General features: G+C 42.4%; 1 protein-coding gene across 2 annotated transcripts in view; it reads left to right on the plus strand.

Annotated features, from left to right (window-relative positions):
- Positions 1-16,922, plus strand: part of ABCA4 (ATP binding cassette subfamily A member 4) — a 1,737,150-nt gene that overhangs the window by 1,424,013 nt on the left and 296,215 nt on the right. For both annotated transcript variants that reach the window (XM_069641223.1, XM_069641222.1), the window contains one exon: positions 289-321. In XM_069641223.1, coding sequence (XP_069497324.1) covers positions 289-321 — 33 coding nt within the window. The remainder of the gene's footprint in view (positions 1-288; positions 322-16,922) is intronic.

Genomic DNA, 16,922 nt, shown 5'->3' on the forward strand with positions numbered 1-16,922 from the left:
CACTATCCCACTTACAACGGACCCCTCCTCCTTTTCTTGTAGAGCCATGCGCAGGGAAGCCTACCACATGGAAGAAGTGTATCTAAACAAGATTACACTATTATTATTCTGAATATCAATAATATTAATGAGAATAATAGTAATGCATCACGGATGGTATTTAGAATAATCAATGCACTTTGTCTTAGTGTTTTCATCAATTCATCATATTCGGATTTCCTGTCGGAATTGAAAAAGGGACGTGTTTTCCGGCAAAATTAATTTTCATTATCTGTTTTTACCTTACAGCATGAAGACCAAATACTGGGTCAATGAGCAAAGGTAGGAATTTAAACAGCAAATCTGTGTGATACTGAAGTGCTTCAAGTTAGGCAATCTGAAGCCTGCATTTTGTTACCCGAATGTTTGTCTTAGCTTCTGAAGTTTTGATTCCCAGCACATTTCTGTGCATCGGCGTGTGCCATGCTCACACGCAAATTCATCCAAACGACGCAAACATCCCGGCAATAATTCTAAAAAAAAAATGCATTTGTGACACGTAAATGTATTTGTGGCAAAAATCTGAGAGGGGGGCATGACAGCCAGGGGTGCACCCTGACGGGCTTCTGTCATGCACCCCTTTCCCTGGTGCTTGTGGTACCTATCTGATCACAGGTGCAGGGAAAAGCGCAAAAGCCGTGGGGTCTGTGCAGACCCCAGACAGCATTCCCCTACAAAGAATGGAAACACGCGTGCGTGCTCTGCATAATCCTTTCTAACCTTGTTTCCTTCTGAGTCCCCACTCGGGCATCAGAAGACAAAGTGATGCGCCCTTTAAGGACCATTCATCTCCAAGTGGCTGAAGCCACAATGTTACTGGAGGGATGATCACACCCCTCGCCCCCAATTCAGTGACCCCAGCGCAGATCTACGATATAGTCAGAAGGGGGGTGGTGGCTGTTATGCTGGGTGCCTGGTATTCCCCCTTTACTTCACCCAGAAACCTTTGTCTGGACTTACTTCGTCTACATTCACTTCACCAGCCATTTGCTTTGTCGTGCATTTACTTCTTTAGGACTTTACTTCGTCTGCATATGTACATTGTGAAGGTGGCAATGGATGTGGTTAAGGTTAGCTCAAGGTTAGGGTTGAGGGTCAAGGGATGGCAGGGGGGGCATGGAGTAGAAAAGAAGGGGGTATAGGGAAACTCCCACTGTAATGATGGAGGGGAATGCTTGTAGAAGTGAAAGACAGGTGAAATATAGGTATGGAGGAGTAAAAGTGGCAAATGAATGCAGGCTTAGTGAAGATGTACATCGGTGTGCCCGCAGTCTTGCCCGTAGAACTAGCCTCAAGACCATTTCAGGATCATGTTCTTGCGATTGACAATCGGCACATGTATGTTTGCTGTGCAGATGCACCATGCACCTTATTAAGAGTGTGTCCCAAAAGGAAATCTAAATCATTGTCATGGTCGTGCCACGGCACATTTCCACTGTCTCCCTAGCAGCTCATCACCATGCCTGCCAGCAATCTACACACCTCTTGGTAACCTGGTGATGCCCACACTAAATGTTTGTCCCGCGATCTTTGCTGTACAGTTTTAGTTTAATCATTTGCCACAATTAAAAGTGTGGCAGACTCTTACCCATTGTCTTCAACCTTTTTTCAATCCTGTGTTCAGAATATCAACACTAATTATATATGAGAAACATTTGCAGATAATTAAGTTTGTGTTGTATTGAAAGTACACTTCGTGAATCATCCAGCCCTGCTCTATATAGAATGTGATGGGGGATAAGGGCCAGAGCCCAGAGTAGTATGCCGTTTCCACGACCATTGCCGTGCTGCAGAGCCGTATGCTCTCCCAAACTTTGGAACATTCTTTTGGGAGGAGGAGAAGAAGAAGACAGAGAAAGGGTCTTGGAGAGGAAAGGAGAGAGAGATCGGGGTAAAGTGGCTATTGAGGTGGTGTAAGGATGTCTACACGCAACTAAAGCCAACTCTTTTTCGGAATTATGCCATCCTGTGTTTGGTTGGAAATAGAGGTGAGTGAGGGAAGAGGAAAGTGGGTGGGCGTTGAGTGTGTGTTGCAGAATAGGGAGGATAATGGAAGGAAGAGGAGAGGTCTAGAGCATGGAGTTTCAGAATTGACATATTGGTTTTCCCATTTCCTTGCCAGCTGTAATTAAATTATTTTCGTCTTTTCCTCCTCACCCCCCTACCTATGGATTTAAGGAAGAAGGAGAGTTGACGTCGGGAAAGAGGGTGATAGTGACAGTAAAAGAGGTATAGGGTTAAACGCTGAGGCCAGCAAATCTCCTTTAATACCACCTCTGGATTCAACCTGCTGTGGTTTGCATCCTTTTCCCGGCAAGATCTACCTGGAAACACAATTTTTGCTGTATTCCTGCGTATTACAAATAACCGATAAATAAATAAATGAGAAGACTCGCTTCTGTACTGGTAATGTGTTAAGTGGAATAGAAAAGGTGTGGGGGGGGGGCGCGCAGGTGTAAATATTCAATAGACAAGATGTGATTGAGGAGCTAAGAAGTGTCTGTGCCAGCCTAAGAGACTCAAGTAGCTAGGAAGCTTTATCAGCAGCGTGACATATGCAACGAAAGGAGTGGCCTTAAAGACCTGGCTGGGTTTGCATAGCTTGCCTGAAAGGGAGCTAAATCTATTGAACAACAAGTGCGCTTAATATATCTACTTATCAAGCAGTCAAATAATGGACTAAATTAAAATATTCACAAATAAAAACAAAATCGAATCACTGTAGGCTAATGCAAGTTCCAGTCCCAGTGAAATAGGCCCGGTTATAAAAGGGCCTGCTTCAGGGATGATTGCAGCCTGTATCCCTACTGTGGCAGACACAGCAGCCTCAAGGGTGAGGGGAAGTGAATCTGCCCCATGATGGGTAGAGAGGGGTTGGAAATCTTCCTGGGGCAATGAGCCCCTGCAGGGCCCCCGCCTGGAGACAAAATTTAAAGCAATGCTGAGGGTGACCCGCGAAGGACTGCCCCTCTAAAGGCTTTCCTTATATTGCCACCGAGGCACGGCACTGTGGGGATTATGTGGGGCTCGTGTTCAGCACTGCGTAGCGTGAGCAAAATGTGTTAAGTCTTGCGTAAAAGCGCCTTTTGCTTATGCTACACCCCATTTTCAATCATTTGTGCGGCGGCGAGGAGGAGCAGAATGCAATTTACGTTTCCACTACCTCCCTTTACTCTCAGGCACGTCATTTAGGGGTCTCCAGAGGTCGCAACTGAGGTCTCCCTTGCGACCTCTAAAAAAAAAAAAGTATTTTTATTTTCTTAATGCAAGCTCCTTGGCTGTGGCCAGCACCATGTGACTCTTTACTTCTGCAGTGGCTGGCTTTCTTGTTCAGGCCCCTTAAAAAATAAAGAAGAAATATGACAACAGGGGTGCCACAAGTCTAACACTTTCAGCACTTACCCTAAATAAGAAAGAATAGGAATACCAAATAATGTGTCTTTTTGGAATTGTATACAATAATTTCTAGACTCATCAAAGGTTTATTTCATGCACACTTCAGGGGGTGAGTCACTGATTTAGTCTGTTCTTAAAGGCCTCAACTCAGCCTTTCATCCTTCTGAGGTCGATAAATGAGTTCCAAGGTTGGGTGATATTGGGTGTATATTTTTTCTATATATAGCACTTAAATGTAAGTGCTATATAATAACACATCATTACCATTTGGTCATGGACGTCTGCTTGCATTCACAGTAATTTGGAAATATAACATATTCTTGTATGAAATGTACATCACATTATAGTGATATCGTAACCATATTTTTCGTAGTGTACAATTCTATGTGATGCTACTTCCTGTTTTGTCAACGGGTCAAAGACTGTGTTCCATCGCTTCCCGCGATATCACTTCAGGGTGGGGTCAAATTACATCACTTCCTGTGATGTCATCAGGGGGGTCAAGGGTCGTGTGATATCACTTCCGCTACACCTGGCATTTTGGTGAAATGACATCCCTGTCTACGCCACCATCGAAATGCCCCAGCATTTGCGCCGGCATGCATTTTCATGCCGATGCAAATGCTGGGGATCCATATGGAGCCCACCTGCTGCATAGGGATCCTTTGTACATGCTGCATGCCATGCTCACATTGGCAGGCAGCGTGTACAATTAAATGCTTCCTACCATGCTTCATTGTAATTGCAAACGCTGCCTGCTGTGCAAGCATGGTCGGCAGGGTTAGCCCACCTTTGTCGACCTCTACTCTTGCCAAATGCATTTTTACTGATTTAGTACCACTTTTTTGCCGCAAAAAGCAAATGGCAAGTTGGGGGTAAGGTTTATTGAAAGGGAGGACGGTAAATGAAAGGGGGGAGTTGGGCTCTCTCCCCTCATTTTGCAGCAAAAAAGTGGTAAGATAGGTAAAATGTCTGTATGTCAGCTGGCGTTTGTATGTTCTTTTGCCATAGTTAACACATCTGCTTTTTCATGACACAATGGGCCTGATTCACAGAGCGTTTTCCAATAGGATTGCGCCATGATAAAAGGCTTCTGTGAATCAGGTCCAATGCGTGAAGCTGATGCTTCTTCATTAGGCCCGCCTGCAGCCAACGGTGAAGTGCATTTGCCTTAAAATCAAGTTTACTAGAAGAGGTAGTGGCCGAGACAAAAGGACGCACATGCAGAAATCATTAAAGTGCTGCGTAAATGCAATTGCATGTAGAGAAGATAGAAACTAGCAAGATCCAGGCACTAAAGCTATTATTGAGACAAGAAGTAGTACTAGTAAAGTGACACACAACCGAAAGAAAATCAACAGGGTATTTACATTGAAATATCAAGCACTATATGCACAGAAGGTCAGAATTGTAAGCAAATCGGTTGAACAATTGCATGAAAACCAGATGGGAAGTTTACTGGAAGAAAGGGGGGATACACAAGATGAGCGCTCCACAGAGTCTGATATATGTTGGGCCACTCAGAACATGAAAATGGGTCAAACACCGGGAGGCAGTACTCCCGATCCATATTCACCAATGATTTAATACACAATGATACCACTATTTATGACATTATACTCTGCGTCGAAGAGATGGATTACCATTCAATGCCGTAAGAGAGGTCATCTATGTGGTACTGCCAAAGCCTGGAGCAGCAGACGCCTGAGTTAAATATGAGTTGGAAACTTGGCCACATTAAATGCGCAAGTAGAACATGTGGATCAGGCAGGGTTTATCTTGAGAAGAAACACAATGCAGGAATTTTGATTGTGATGGACGGCCAAAATAATGTATTTTTTTTATTTGATATGGTTGAATTCAATCAACCTTTCAAAAACATATTCATACAACACATGCATAAATCATTTCAATATACATACATAAATCATTAAGCAGCAACAAAATCAACATATTTATATAAAAGATTAGCTAAAAGAAAAGGAAAATACATATGTACAACAAACAAGCCACTCAATTGGAGGTGCATACCAATTATGGCCATTTGATTGATAAAAGCTCTATATTGTCAATATACACATATTTTGTTCTACTGGTCATTATTCATGATATATCCTAATGGGATAGATTAATTTTCTTGCTTATCCACCTCCAAATTGAGACTAGTTAAAAACTTAACAGCTGCGATTTGAATTGCCATGTTATTGCACCCTAGCAGGGCCGCCCAGCATTCAGCTTGGGATATATTTCCCAAAAATTGGCAATGTCTGGTGAAGGCTATTTGTCTCTGAGTTGTTAACATGCTACACTCTGTAAACAGGTGGGCAAGAGTCTCACACTTAGTATTGTCTTTACAAAACCGGCATACATTTTGTTCAGGATTCACTACTCCTCGTCTTGCTTTAATGTCCCGTGTTATCCACAGGTTAAAGCGAAGGCAGAGTATTTCACACCGATATTTCGGGGCAGGTGAACGAATCAGGTAGTTTGGCAAGATGCTTAATTTTTGGGAGGAATTCGTACTGCATCACCATCGCGATACAATCGACATGATTCGCAAGTATTAATCCAGTCAGTTTGATAGATTTTGGACTTGGCTTTGTCAGGATTATACATCAACAAATTAATGGAAATTTCAGCTTTCGCTAGTGTCGCATGCACATTATCTAACCAGTTAGAGTTAAACTTAGATTGTTTTTTTTAAAAGAGATATTGCGAAAGGATTTCAAGCAGTGTGTTGTCATTTGTTGACATCAGACATTTTCTGAACAATGAGCACATGCGCCAGCTGTATTGGGCTTCGAGAGAAAGTAGACCGAGTTCGTATCTCATCCACGGGATCGGAGTGCATTGGGGAAGAAGAAGAATTTTACGCCAAAATTTTGCTTCCCATTGCGTAAATTTAAATTTAAAATCAATCGGGAAAGTTTCAAGGCCATATAAAAGAACAGGGACAATTTTCTTTGCCCAAAAGTGCCATGTAGGTAGAATAGAAAACCTTCCATATTTATGCATTATAATGAGTGCCTGTGAGATGGCCGATACCAACTTGGACTCCACCCTCTCCATCTGCCCATGTGCTCCTTGCTGGCCATCAAAGATCGTACCCAAGTAACAATAGTTTGGGACCACACTAATTGGAATTGCACCAATGGTCCACATGTATGTTAAGGGCCCTGAAGGTCTAGGCGAGTATTGCACAATTTGGGTTTTAGTTGGATTAATAGATAATTCGTTAATCTTTACATAGTCTTGGAACACACCTAGTAGCCGTTGTAGTCCGACCTGGGTTCTAGAAACAAGAACCAGGTCGTCAGTGTACATCAATGATTGTACTTGCTGATCATTCAGTTTTGGAGAGTCTGATATGACTTGTGCCAACTGTATTTTCACATCGTGGATATAGTAATTAAACACTGTCGATGCTAACGAGCATCCCTGTTTTAAGCCTTGATATGTGGGGATTTTTTTCGTTAAAATACCATCTAGAGTAATGCGTATTTGAACAAAAGTGTTATAATGTAGAGCGTGAATAATATCAAATAATGTTGTTCGGCAATTGTCTCTTGCAAGCTTCTGTAGTAAAAGATAGCGACTTACGGAGTCAAAGGCGGCATTTAAATCAATGAACGCAAAAAAAGACTTGTTGCTTGTTCTCATGGCAATGAACCTTTGTAGCATTCAAGGTCAGAAGGTTGATGTTAATACCCATGCCAGCCATGAAACCTGTCTGATTTGAATCTTGATGGTTATTGATTCCTGTCAAGCAGTTACATTTATGAAGTACCAGTTTAGTGAAGATTTTTCCAGGGGCATCTAATTGATTCGATAATTTGCAGAGACAGTCCTATCATCCTTTTTAAATATTGGGATTATAATTGAAGCTTTCCACGAAGGTGGAATAAGACGAGTGGTTAGAATATCCCGAAGAATTATGTACAAAATGTGTGCCCATCTGTGTGGATGTTTTTTAAACATATAGTTTGAAAGGCCATCTGGACCCACAGCTCTCGAGGAGCTTAACTTCTTGATGATATTATAAATGGCAACTTCTGAGGCTTCTAGTTCCCAAGATGATATTGACAACACTTGCTGGTCGAAATTTTCTTATTTGGGATCAGCATACAAGGTAGAAAAGTGCTTGACCCACAAGTGCTCAGCTACGCCATTTAGTTGGGCATCTGCTTGATGGTGGCAGGTATGATTATTCAGAAGAGACCACATCCCGGCTGAGTTTTTATTTCGCATGGCATGGGCCATTGCCTCACTATCTTGTTGAAAGAGTATGGACTTCCACCCACAGAGCCAGTTCTTATATGTACATTTAGCTGACTTTAATGCCTGCCACTTGTTTGCAGAGTCAGAGTGTAGGATTTGCCTTTTTAACATTCTGTACACTGCCTTCCTTTTGGAGACAGATGCATCAAAGACATGGGAATGTTTGACAACATTGAACTGAGGAATAACTACCGTTTCGGCAAATGAGTGCAACAGATCTGTATATTCATTAGCACTGTGATAAGAGGAGTTAGCCGCAATTTGTTGCTCAAATTGATTCATGGTGGTCACGGACCATTTCAGACTAATTCGAGAGCTATTAACTCTCAAATTGGTGGAACTATATGGATCTCTCCGTGTTGACGTGAGATACAGTTTGAGCTGGAGGATCAACATACAATGGTCACTATTTGGGTGGTCTTTTACGCTAAAGTGCTCCGTATGTAGAATCAGTTTAGAGTCAATATATATGTAGTCAATGATGCTATTAACCTGCCCACGATGCCATGTGTAATTAGGCGGGACATCTCCTTTTACTGCACCATTTACCATATGGTAATTACGTTCATTCATGATCGATAACCATTGGCGAACCCCTTGGCTTTGTGGTCCGACCTTCCAACAATTTAGATTTAAGTCACCTAGGGCAATGGTATATGTAACCAATTTATCCAGTGAGATAATGTGGAATATGTCAAGAAGGCCCTCAAAAAAGGTATCATCAGACATGCTGCCCGGGTTGCGATATATATTAACTAGGGCAAAAACCAAATCATTGTGATTCGCACTAGTTGGATATGTGCTCCAACAGAAGCCACGGAACAATAGAGAAGCCCTTTGTGATATTGACAGCCACAAGGAGGCCTGAAGAAGGTCTACCTCAAGTTGGGATTGCTGGAATAAGGGCCAATTCATAATTGTCCCATAGGGGGGGTTTAATGAGCCAGATTTCCTGTAACGCTATAATATGATGGTGAGCAGATTTGTCACTAAAAGACGCAGTTAAATGCTTATGCCCCCTCGTGTTCCAATTTACAACATTAATTTGACTTGTATTGTCACTTTGTGATGGTTATTGTCGAAAGTTCTCAGACGACCATGCTTCTCGAGATTCACTACGTTGGCCTTGATATATTTTCAGTGTAGCAGTTGGTCTTCGGGGGGTTAAACAAGGAATTTCTGGGTCTTCGGCTAATAAAAACCCAATATTAAATAGGACCATTTTATTGCGCCAAATAGATTGAAAAACTACCCTTGATGGAATCCAAAGTCGTACTATTGTGAGTGGAGAATCAGTTAGGAATTCAATTTGGTCAATGTCATCTGAGGTAATGTTGCATAATTCATCTATGTCCCCAAATATGTTTAATACACTACATCGATTGAGGTCATAGTCCGGGTGGTTACCTTCTCTGCATTTGAGAATTAAGGTGTGAAATTTTGCTCTTTGGGGATGAATGTGTCGCGAGAGCCACCGCTTATCAGTTTTACGTGGTGTCCATTTATCGTTGCTGGAGGTGCTTGGGAATTCTAATGGCCAGCCCTGTCTTGATGTCATAAAGTCATTAGAGGCAACTCTGGAGGGCTGTTGTTGCTCACCAGACTTAAGGTAGCCTCTCCCTTGCTCTTCAATGGAGCGGGCAGACTCAGATTGGGATTGTGCAAGAGTATCCACCAATTTAGCAGATAGAGATTCTTGTACTCTTTTTTTGAGTTCTTCTTTTAAGATTTGTTGAGAGGCAACATTCAAGGATGGTGTCACTTGTGGCATGAGCGCAAAAGAGACAGATTTAGGTTGGGGTAAAGGAACAAAAGATGCTTGGGATTGTGCCTGAGTTGGAAGGAAAAGTCCAGTGTTCACAGTATTTTGACTGTTTCCAACCCTACTAGGCTTGTCTGGTGCAGCGGAAAGTGCAGAAGACTTTTGAGGATTGCGTAGGGCATTTACCAATTGTGTCAGAGGCGAAATAGGCAAATTGGATGTACTTTTATCTTCTGTGGTGTGGCGGAGCGGAGTAGGTTGTTTGACAACTCCTGCCATTGTTGAATGCACATCTATTACAGGAACCATAGCACTATTGATTTGTTTGTCTACTGTGGTAGATGATTTACCAAGAGCTTTAAAAAAAAGTAGACAATGTGCTTTTCAAGTTTTTTGCTCCAATCATATTTTTGTCTTTTTTATGGAGATCAGAGGTTTCTTGCTATTATTCTTACATTTAGGATTTTTAACTTTCAATTTTTGCAAATGACTTAGACCCTGATTAGTATTCTGAGGACTTTGCGAAGCGGGCAATTTTCCAGAGTGATGAGACATCGCTTCGCTCGTTCGGTCTTCCATTACTAGCTGTGAAATGGAGTCAGTGTTTATAGGTTCATGGCCTATGATGCCCGAAATTGGTGGAAGTGGGCAAGGTGCCAACACAACGGGGGCCACCTGTGTTACCAAAGGTGTTGGAGCTTGCACAGGAGGTAGAATATCATTAGACTGCGCCACTTCGCTAGGTAACATAATAACCGACTCTTAGAGGTGTTCTTTGCTCAGTGACACTTTAGTAAGTTGTTGCACAGAAAGCCATTTCATTAATTCTTCGAACTGATTGGATTGACAGGCTACTTTGGTAGCCAATGCTTCGAATAGTTTGCATAAACTAAAGATGGCAGTGTTAATTGCAGTTAATGCAGGTTGGATCATTAGCAGCGTTTGGGCAGCATAATCAATGGGATAGAGTCCTTTACGTCGTGGAGTCGGTAAGGCAAAGGACTTGAGCATTGGAATGGCATTGCCTAACGGCATATCATTGGGTACGCATTACACAGACGGCACTCTAGAAACACGTTCCAACTCGCATGTGCTTGCGTGAATTGAAATAGCGATGGAATCTGATATTAGTTGAGGGAAGGCAATTGGGGAAATAGACATGTTCGAATGGCGCACCAAGGGACAATTTTTAGTCGATTCCATCATTGTTAAGTCAGAGATGGGTCGATTATTAATTTGTCTCGAGGGGGTTCGGGACATGGCACTGACTTTCCCTATGGTTAGAGGTGAAGGTGTGCGTGTCTCATTGAGTGACCCAGAAGCCGGGGACAACGGCGAAGACATGCTTATTTTATCATTTGGGGCATTAAACGGAAAACGAGTTTGTCTGTGCGAAGATCGAGGAGTGACAGACATAGCTGTAAAAAGGATTGAGGTAAGGCAGAGTTGGGATGCCCCAAGGCAGAAGATTGTATCTGTGGGACAAGAGTCATCGGTGCAATAGGAGGCATATTGGTCGTGAGCTTATATGACGTATAAGAAGTCATCCCTATCACATGCGATTTGTGTAAATGAATTGAAACGCTCACTTATACTCTATCACTCACGCACACTTCAAACAATCCAGAATTTTGGGGTTATATTATAGAGAAACATTAATTGGCACCAATATTTGTAAAAGTGAACACAAGAAGATTAAACAAAAAAATGAATATTTTCACAATTGCTTACTTTTGAAAATGTGAATAGGAAAGACAAGCAATATCGCATGTAGCAGGTTACCCCCCCCGGCTACGCGCCTAAGCGGTACTGAACTCGATGCTCGCTCGGATGCGCGCGCGCGATGCGCGTGCACCGGGGTTCAAATACAATAGCCAATGGAGCGTAGAGGTGGAGAGAACCAATCCCTGAGTAGGGAGGGCGGGCAAATCTGCCTTTGTCACTTAATCTGTTCTCACAATGTTCTCAGCTGTTAGCTGAGTCGAATCCGGCAGCAGCAGTAGACGGCAAACCCAAAAGAGCGATCCGAGCAGAAGCAAATGGGGAGCGTTGAGCGGCAAAGCGGTACTCAACTCGGTACTCGCTCGGGTGCATTATGTAAAAGGGATTTAATGTAATTGATTGGTAGCACCTGCCCAAAGTGTTGCAGAAAAAGTAGGGTTAGGTGCTGTATTCATTCCTCTAATGTGAATATTACATGCAAACCTGTTATCATAACTTAAACTGAACAAGAAAATATTGGGTGGCTGCCCTTAGAATAAGGAACTAGAAAAGGGTATTGCATGCCACTCCTTTGCCTCTTGTGTAGTAAGTATACTGGTGAGGACATACAGGTAGCTAGCTTCAAAGAAAAATAATTCTATGTAGGTGGAACCTGGTTTACTTGGCATCTTGACCCAGAGAAAACCAGGCTGGCAAGGAATCAAGTCTCTGAAGTATTCGGCTGAAATCCAGAAATTGATAAGAATAAAGCTCTCCTTCAGTGGAAGTAGACTGAATCAGCTGATGACAAAATCAAATATGTCACTGCTGTGAAGGCCCATAAAATTGCTATCTGCAATGCTAAAAAAAACTCATATGATGAGAGAATGTAGGGGGCGGCCTCCAGCTCTAAAGAACTTTTTAAAAATTCTAAGAGAACAGGAGGATCCTTGCCCCAGCGCATCCTGTGTCATCAAAGACACACAATGGTGTACCTCCATACATGATGCCATGATGTGTACAATTGAAATATAAAACAAATCAAGGAAAATATTGCTCTCAAACTTAGTACCCTGAATAGAACCAGTACCAATAGGAAAACCCCTAGTTCTCACATCACGCAACCCTGCTTTATGTTCAGGACCATCTCAGAATCTGAAATTCTTACATTGATGGAGAAAATAAAACCCAACACTGCAAATCATGCAGTCAAATTATGTGCCCCTCAGCTTGTACCACTTATCACAAAATGTGTGAACACCTCCTTTCAGGAAAATGTCATCAGTCCTTACAGCAAACAGGCGTGGATCTGCCCCCTGCTTAAGAAGACATCTCTGGATCCTACTTTGACAGGTAATTACTGCCCGATTACCAACACACCCTTTTTGTTGAATATCTTGGATAGGGTGGCCCACTATCAGATTCAAGGCTTTTTAAGCATTCACAACATTCTAAGCCACAAGCAGGAGTGCCCACAACACTATTGGACCTCAAGGCAAACATCTTACATTTCTGTGAAAAGGGCAAGGCAGCAATCCTGATGCTTTTAGATCTCACAGCCGGCTTTGACTTAGTGGATCCCACAATAGTCCTGTCCAGACTGCAAGACTTAGCATCCTTCTCTCCTGATGCAGTCAATTGGTTTAAATCCTTTCAGTCTGAGTGAAAAGCAAATGTCTACCACGAGGAGGCCATGGCTGATGAGTGCTTGGTGGCATGTGGAGGCCCACAGGGGTCCTGCGTGTCTCCAACCCTATTTAACATCTTTACATTGCCTCTTTTGAAATGCTTGATATAGAAGGCATAGTGTACGCCAACTACGCCGACGACACACAGTGTCTCGTTCCACTCTCAGGCATTCACAGCAAGGACACCATCACTATCAATACCATCTATATCCTCTTTCAAACATGGATGGTAGATAATGGGCTGGCATTGAACAACTCCAAGACAGAGCTCATGATCACTGGCACAACACCCCAGCGGCATAAGTTAGATGTTGCTTACAAGTTCTTTAAAATTGCAGATTGTACTCTAGCCACCCTGCCCAAGGTCAGGACACTGGGACTAACTCTAGACCAAGCGCATACTATGAAGGCACATATCAGCAGCGTAGTGACCAGCACCTCATATTACCTTAAATTGCTTGCTCAACTAAGACCCTTCCTTAATTCCACCAACTGTGCCACTCTCGCCCGAGCCATCATTGGAGCATGTCTTGATTATTGTGCCAGCCCTCTGCAGGGCTTTGGTAGGAGAAAAATCAATTGACTTCAGGTTATGTACGCATTGTAAATAGTTTGTGCAGATATCACCATGTGTTTGCTGCTAGAAGAGCCTTACATTGGCTACCGATCAACAGACGAAGCTCCTTTCGGACATTGTGTATCACACAGAACATCCTTTAAGGAAAAGGTCCTGGTTATCTACCTAGTAGACTTTCATGGCTTCTGAATCACAGAACACTTATATCGAACAACTCTGATCTTCTGCAAATCTCAAAATCCAAACTCTCTCTCTTGTGACGGAGGGATCCTTTCCATATGCCGCCCCAAGATGCTGGAATACCCTTCCACCGGATCTAAGAGCATGCTATTATCTGGGTGGCTTCAAGCGTGGCTGAATTTTTGTCCCCCATGTTTTCTGGCCGTTTCTGACTCTGATTCTCGCTTTTTGTTGTTTGTCTATATCTAGTGCTACTATTCCCACAGGCCTCCTGTCCTTAGCGCTCTATAAATAAATAAATAACACCAACAGTTGTTATTCCACATATGCTAGAAACAGTGGCAGATTTTTGTATTGGAAATACTAAAATGTTGGCAAGTCAACAATATGTCCAGTTTAAATGGTCTAAAGCAGTCAGATGGAGCATTTGCTATTGGAAATATCTAGAGCCACTTTGACTACTTTGATGCATACTAAAATGGTGTCCCATAATGGAAAATGTGCAATTATCACATGTGCACTGGCCCGGGTATAATACATAACATATGTCCAAAATGGAGTTTGGAATGCCCTGCATGTAAGCCGGACGCTTCTGGCTATTTGTCTATGGTGTGGACATGCCGCATTAAAGAAATAGTCTGGTATGAGGTCGCAAAATGTTAGCAAAATTCACTACTAAAACCCATGAAAAAGTAGGGGAAAATACTCTGAAATGTAGAGTATTAGAAGCCAAAAGGTTAAACTGAGAAAGGAGGAACTGTGCGCGAGTTATAAAAAGAAGAGTGTTAAATGAAAGGGAATAATGGCTGTACGTAGCAGTACGTAGCCAAGATATGCAACTCAATACTGTGGAAAATATTTAGCGCTATCTTAATAACATATTCTATACAATACATGGCAGCTTGCAAAACCTGCATAAAATCATGTAACAAATGTCCTTATCACAGGCTAATTGTGACATCACTTCTGATATGTAATAAGAAAATCACATTACAGCTGCTGTATAATCAATTATTCCGCTTCAGTAGTGAGTTCACAATGCCTGTCACTTGAGCAGCACAGAGAAGAAGTCCAGCTGTCAATACAGCACTTAATTAAAGCTGTGACAAGCTTGTCAAATTCCTTTCTGTGAAATAGCTTTCTGTTAAAACGTTGGAGCCGTCAACTGATAAGAAACGGTTTGAAGTAGATGGTAGAATATTTATTTTGTGCACTGTAGGATTTATATACATGAGAGAATGAATCATTGTAAGTAATTACATCAAATGATTAAACTACTGTTACAATTATATTATTATAAACAAATATCGTGGCTGGGATCCCTTACTTCCATTAGCAGCTTGTCCAGCATTTAGTGTTCCTCTTCAATGGCTTAGCGAGCATGGCCACGTAGTGCGTGCACTCTATGGAGGGAGCCCACGTGTCTCTAAACCTGATATGGAGAAAGGCCATCACACAGTAGGCCTTTTACAGGCCCGTGACTCCGATTCATGAATAGGAAGGTCACTGGCGCATTGTATGGAGTGTGTTCTTCTGATTCTGATGGACCCAGGTTTGTGCGTTTTTGTCTGAAACAGAAACACACTTGAAAGTATTAGTTGGGTTTTGCACATCAATGATAAAGGATCAGGGTCCTAGCACTGAGCGATCCTTCAGGCTCTGGATGCAGAGAACCACACAAAAATCTGAGGTACTCCAGAAGATTATTTATAGGCATAGGAAAAAGTGGACATCCAAAAGCAAACACAAAAAAGGAATCTCCCATGCCACATTAGATTAAAGTCACTGTAATGTCAGCCCGACAATTCTTAGTATGATTTCAAAATAATTTGCATTTGTTCATTTTCCAACTCATAAAAACAACAGATAATGCAAAACCATTATGAAATGTGACCGCTATACAGTCATTCGTACATCATATATTCTCACCAATCACAAATTCGAATACATACTCTCACATTCATCCTACCACACAACCTGACCTGCACACAGAAGGAACATCATATAATTGATGATACCAAAAGTGGTGCAAATAAAGTGCAGAAAAAGGTTCTTGTGTGTGCATAACTGCGCAAATACAGTACAGATAGTTCAGAGTTATTTTTATCTACTGACTGCAATTAATCAGTCTACGATACACAAGTGCAAATGATGCAAAGATTCAAAAAATGCCCACTGAATTTTATTCACCAATCTTGCAGATTAAAGCTGCGTCGCTCTGGCTCAAACAAATCACAGATCTTCTTGAGTTGTCTTCCAGGTAATAATTGGTCTGGATGCAGAGAAAGCATTCAACTGAGTGCACTGGTCATACCTGGATATGTTGAAATCGTGGTCGTCACACTTGCATTTCCATCCCCCCAAACAACGGTGGAAAGTGTTTTTTTTCTCTCAAGCATTTCACTGAGACAGACGCTTAAATGGCCCATATTGTTGAAATACGTGCCCAGCAAACAAGTGGTTGCTGGGAGCCTATCATACGTTGGTGCCCTGAGCGCCCTACGGTCCAGCCCCTGTTGAAATGTCCAGATCACCTTTGAGAATAAGTGACCTTTGCCTTTCAGCATCTGTGCTTTTTTCATTTGCGCTCATTGTTGAGAATGTGACCCAGGCTCCCTTATTATCAATTAAGGCCTTATCTCCTCAACCAACAAGGAGCCCTGTAGACGTAAGCCACCGAGTGCCACTAGTGCGTTATTCTCTTTGCTGATTGTCACCTGTTCACCCACCGACCCTAAATGGAGGAATTACCAACATGATATTTGGCAATGCTAGACCGGTTGCAGAAATTGCACAGCCATTGCAGTACGTATTTGCATCTGTTTCTGTGCAATATGGTTATAGCAAAAGGGGCAGACGCTGCCTTTCTTCAATAGAATGTCCAAGCGCTAACTTTGCATCTTCTCATTTTCAAAGCCCTGTCCCCTTGTTTGCATAGTGATTTACCCATACCAATGAGGGGATTCCCCTTTACACATGTGCATGCTCCCATTACATGCAGGAGACACACTAAGTTTCACTTAACACGCACCCACTCTCTGGAACTCTCTCTAGTATCGGCTCGGAATGCCCCCTTCAACTCAATTCTCTTGTGTTCCAAATCCCTCAAAACATGGCTTTTTCAACAGCACCTGACCAAGGACTAATCTCAATGGACGCACAGAGAGCGACTCTCAGTACTGCACAACTGCTAAAAGATGCCAGGCCAAAAGCTGGCTACTCACACCCTGTACAGTGCTTCACTGCTCTTCAGCTATGTTTTAAACAATAAAAATACAAATAAGAAATAGAGCGGTGCCCG

Source organism: Ambystoma mexicanum, chromosome 1q (genome assembly GCF_040938575.1).
Source record: "Ambystoma mexicanum isolate Mex_15411 chromosome 1q, UKY_AmexF1_1, whole genome shotgun sequence".
Lineage (NCBI taxonomy): Eukaryota > Metazoa > Chordata > Amphibia > Caudata > Ambystomatidae > Ambystoma > Ambystoma mexicanum.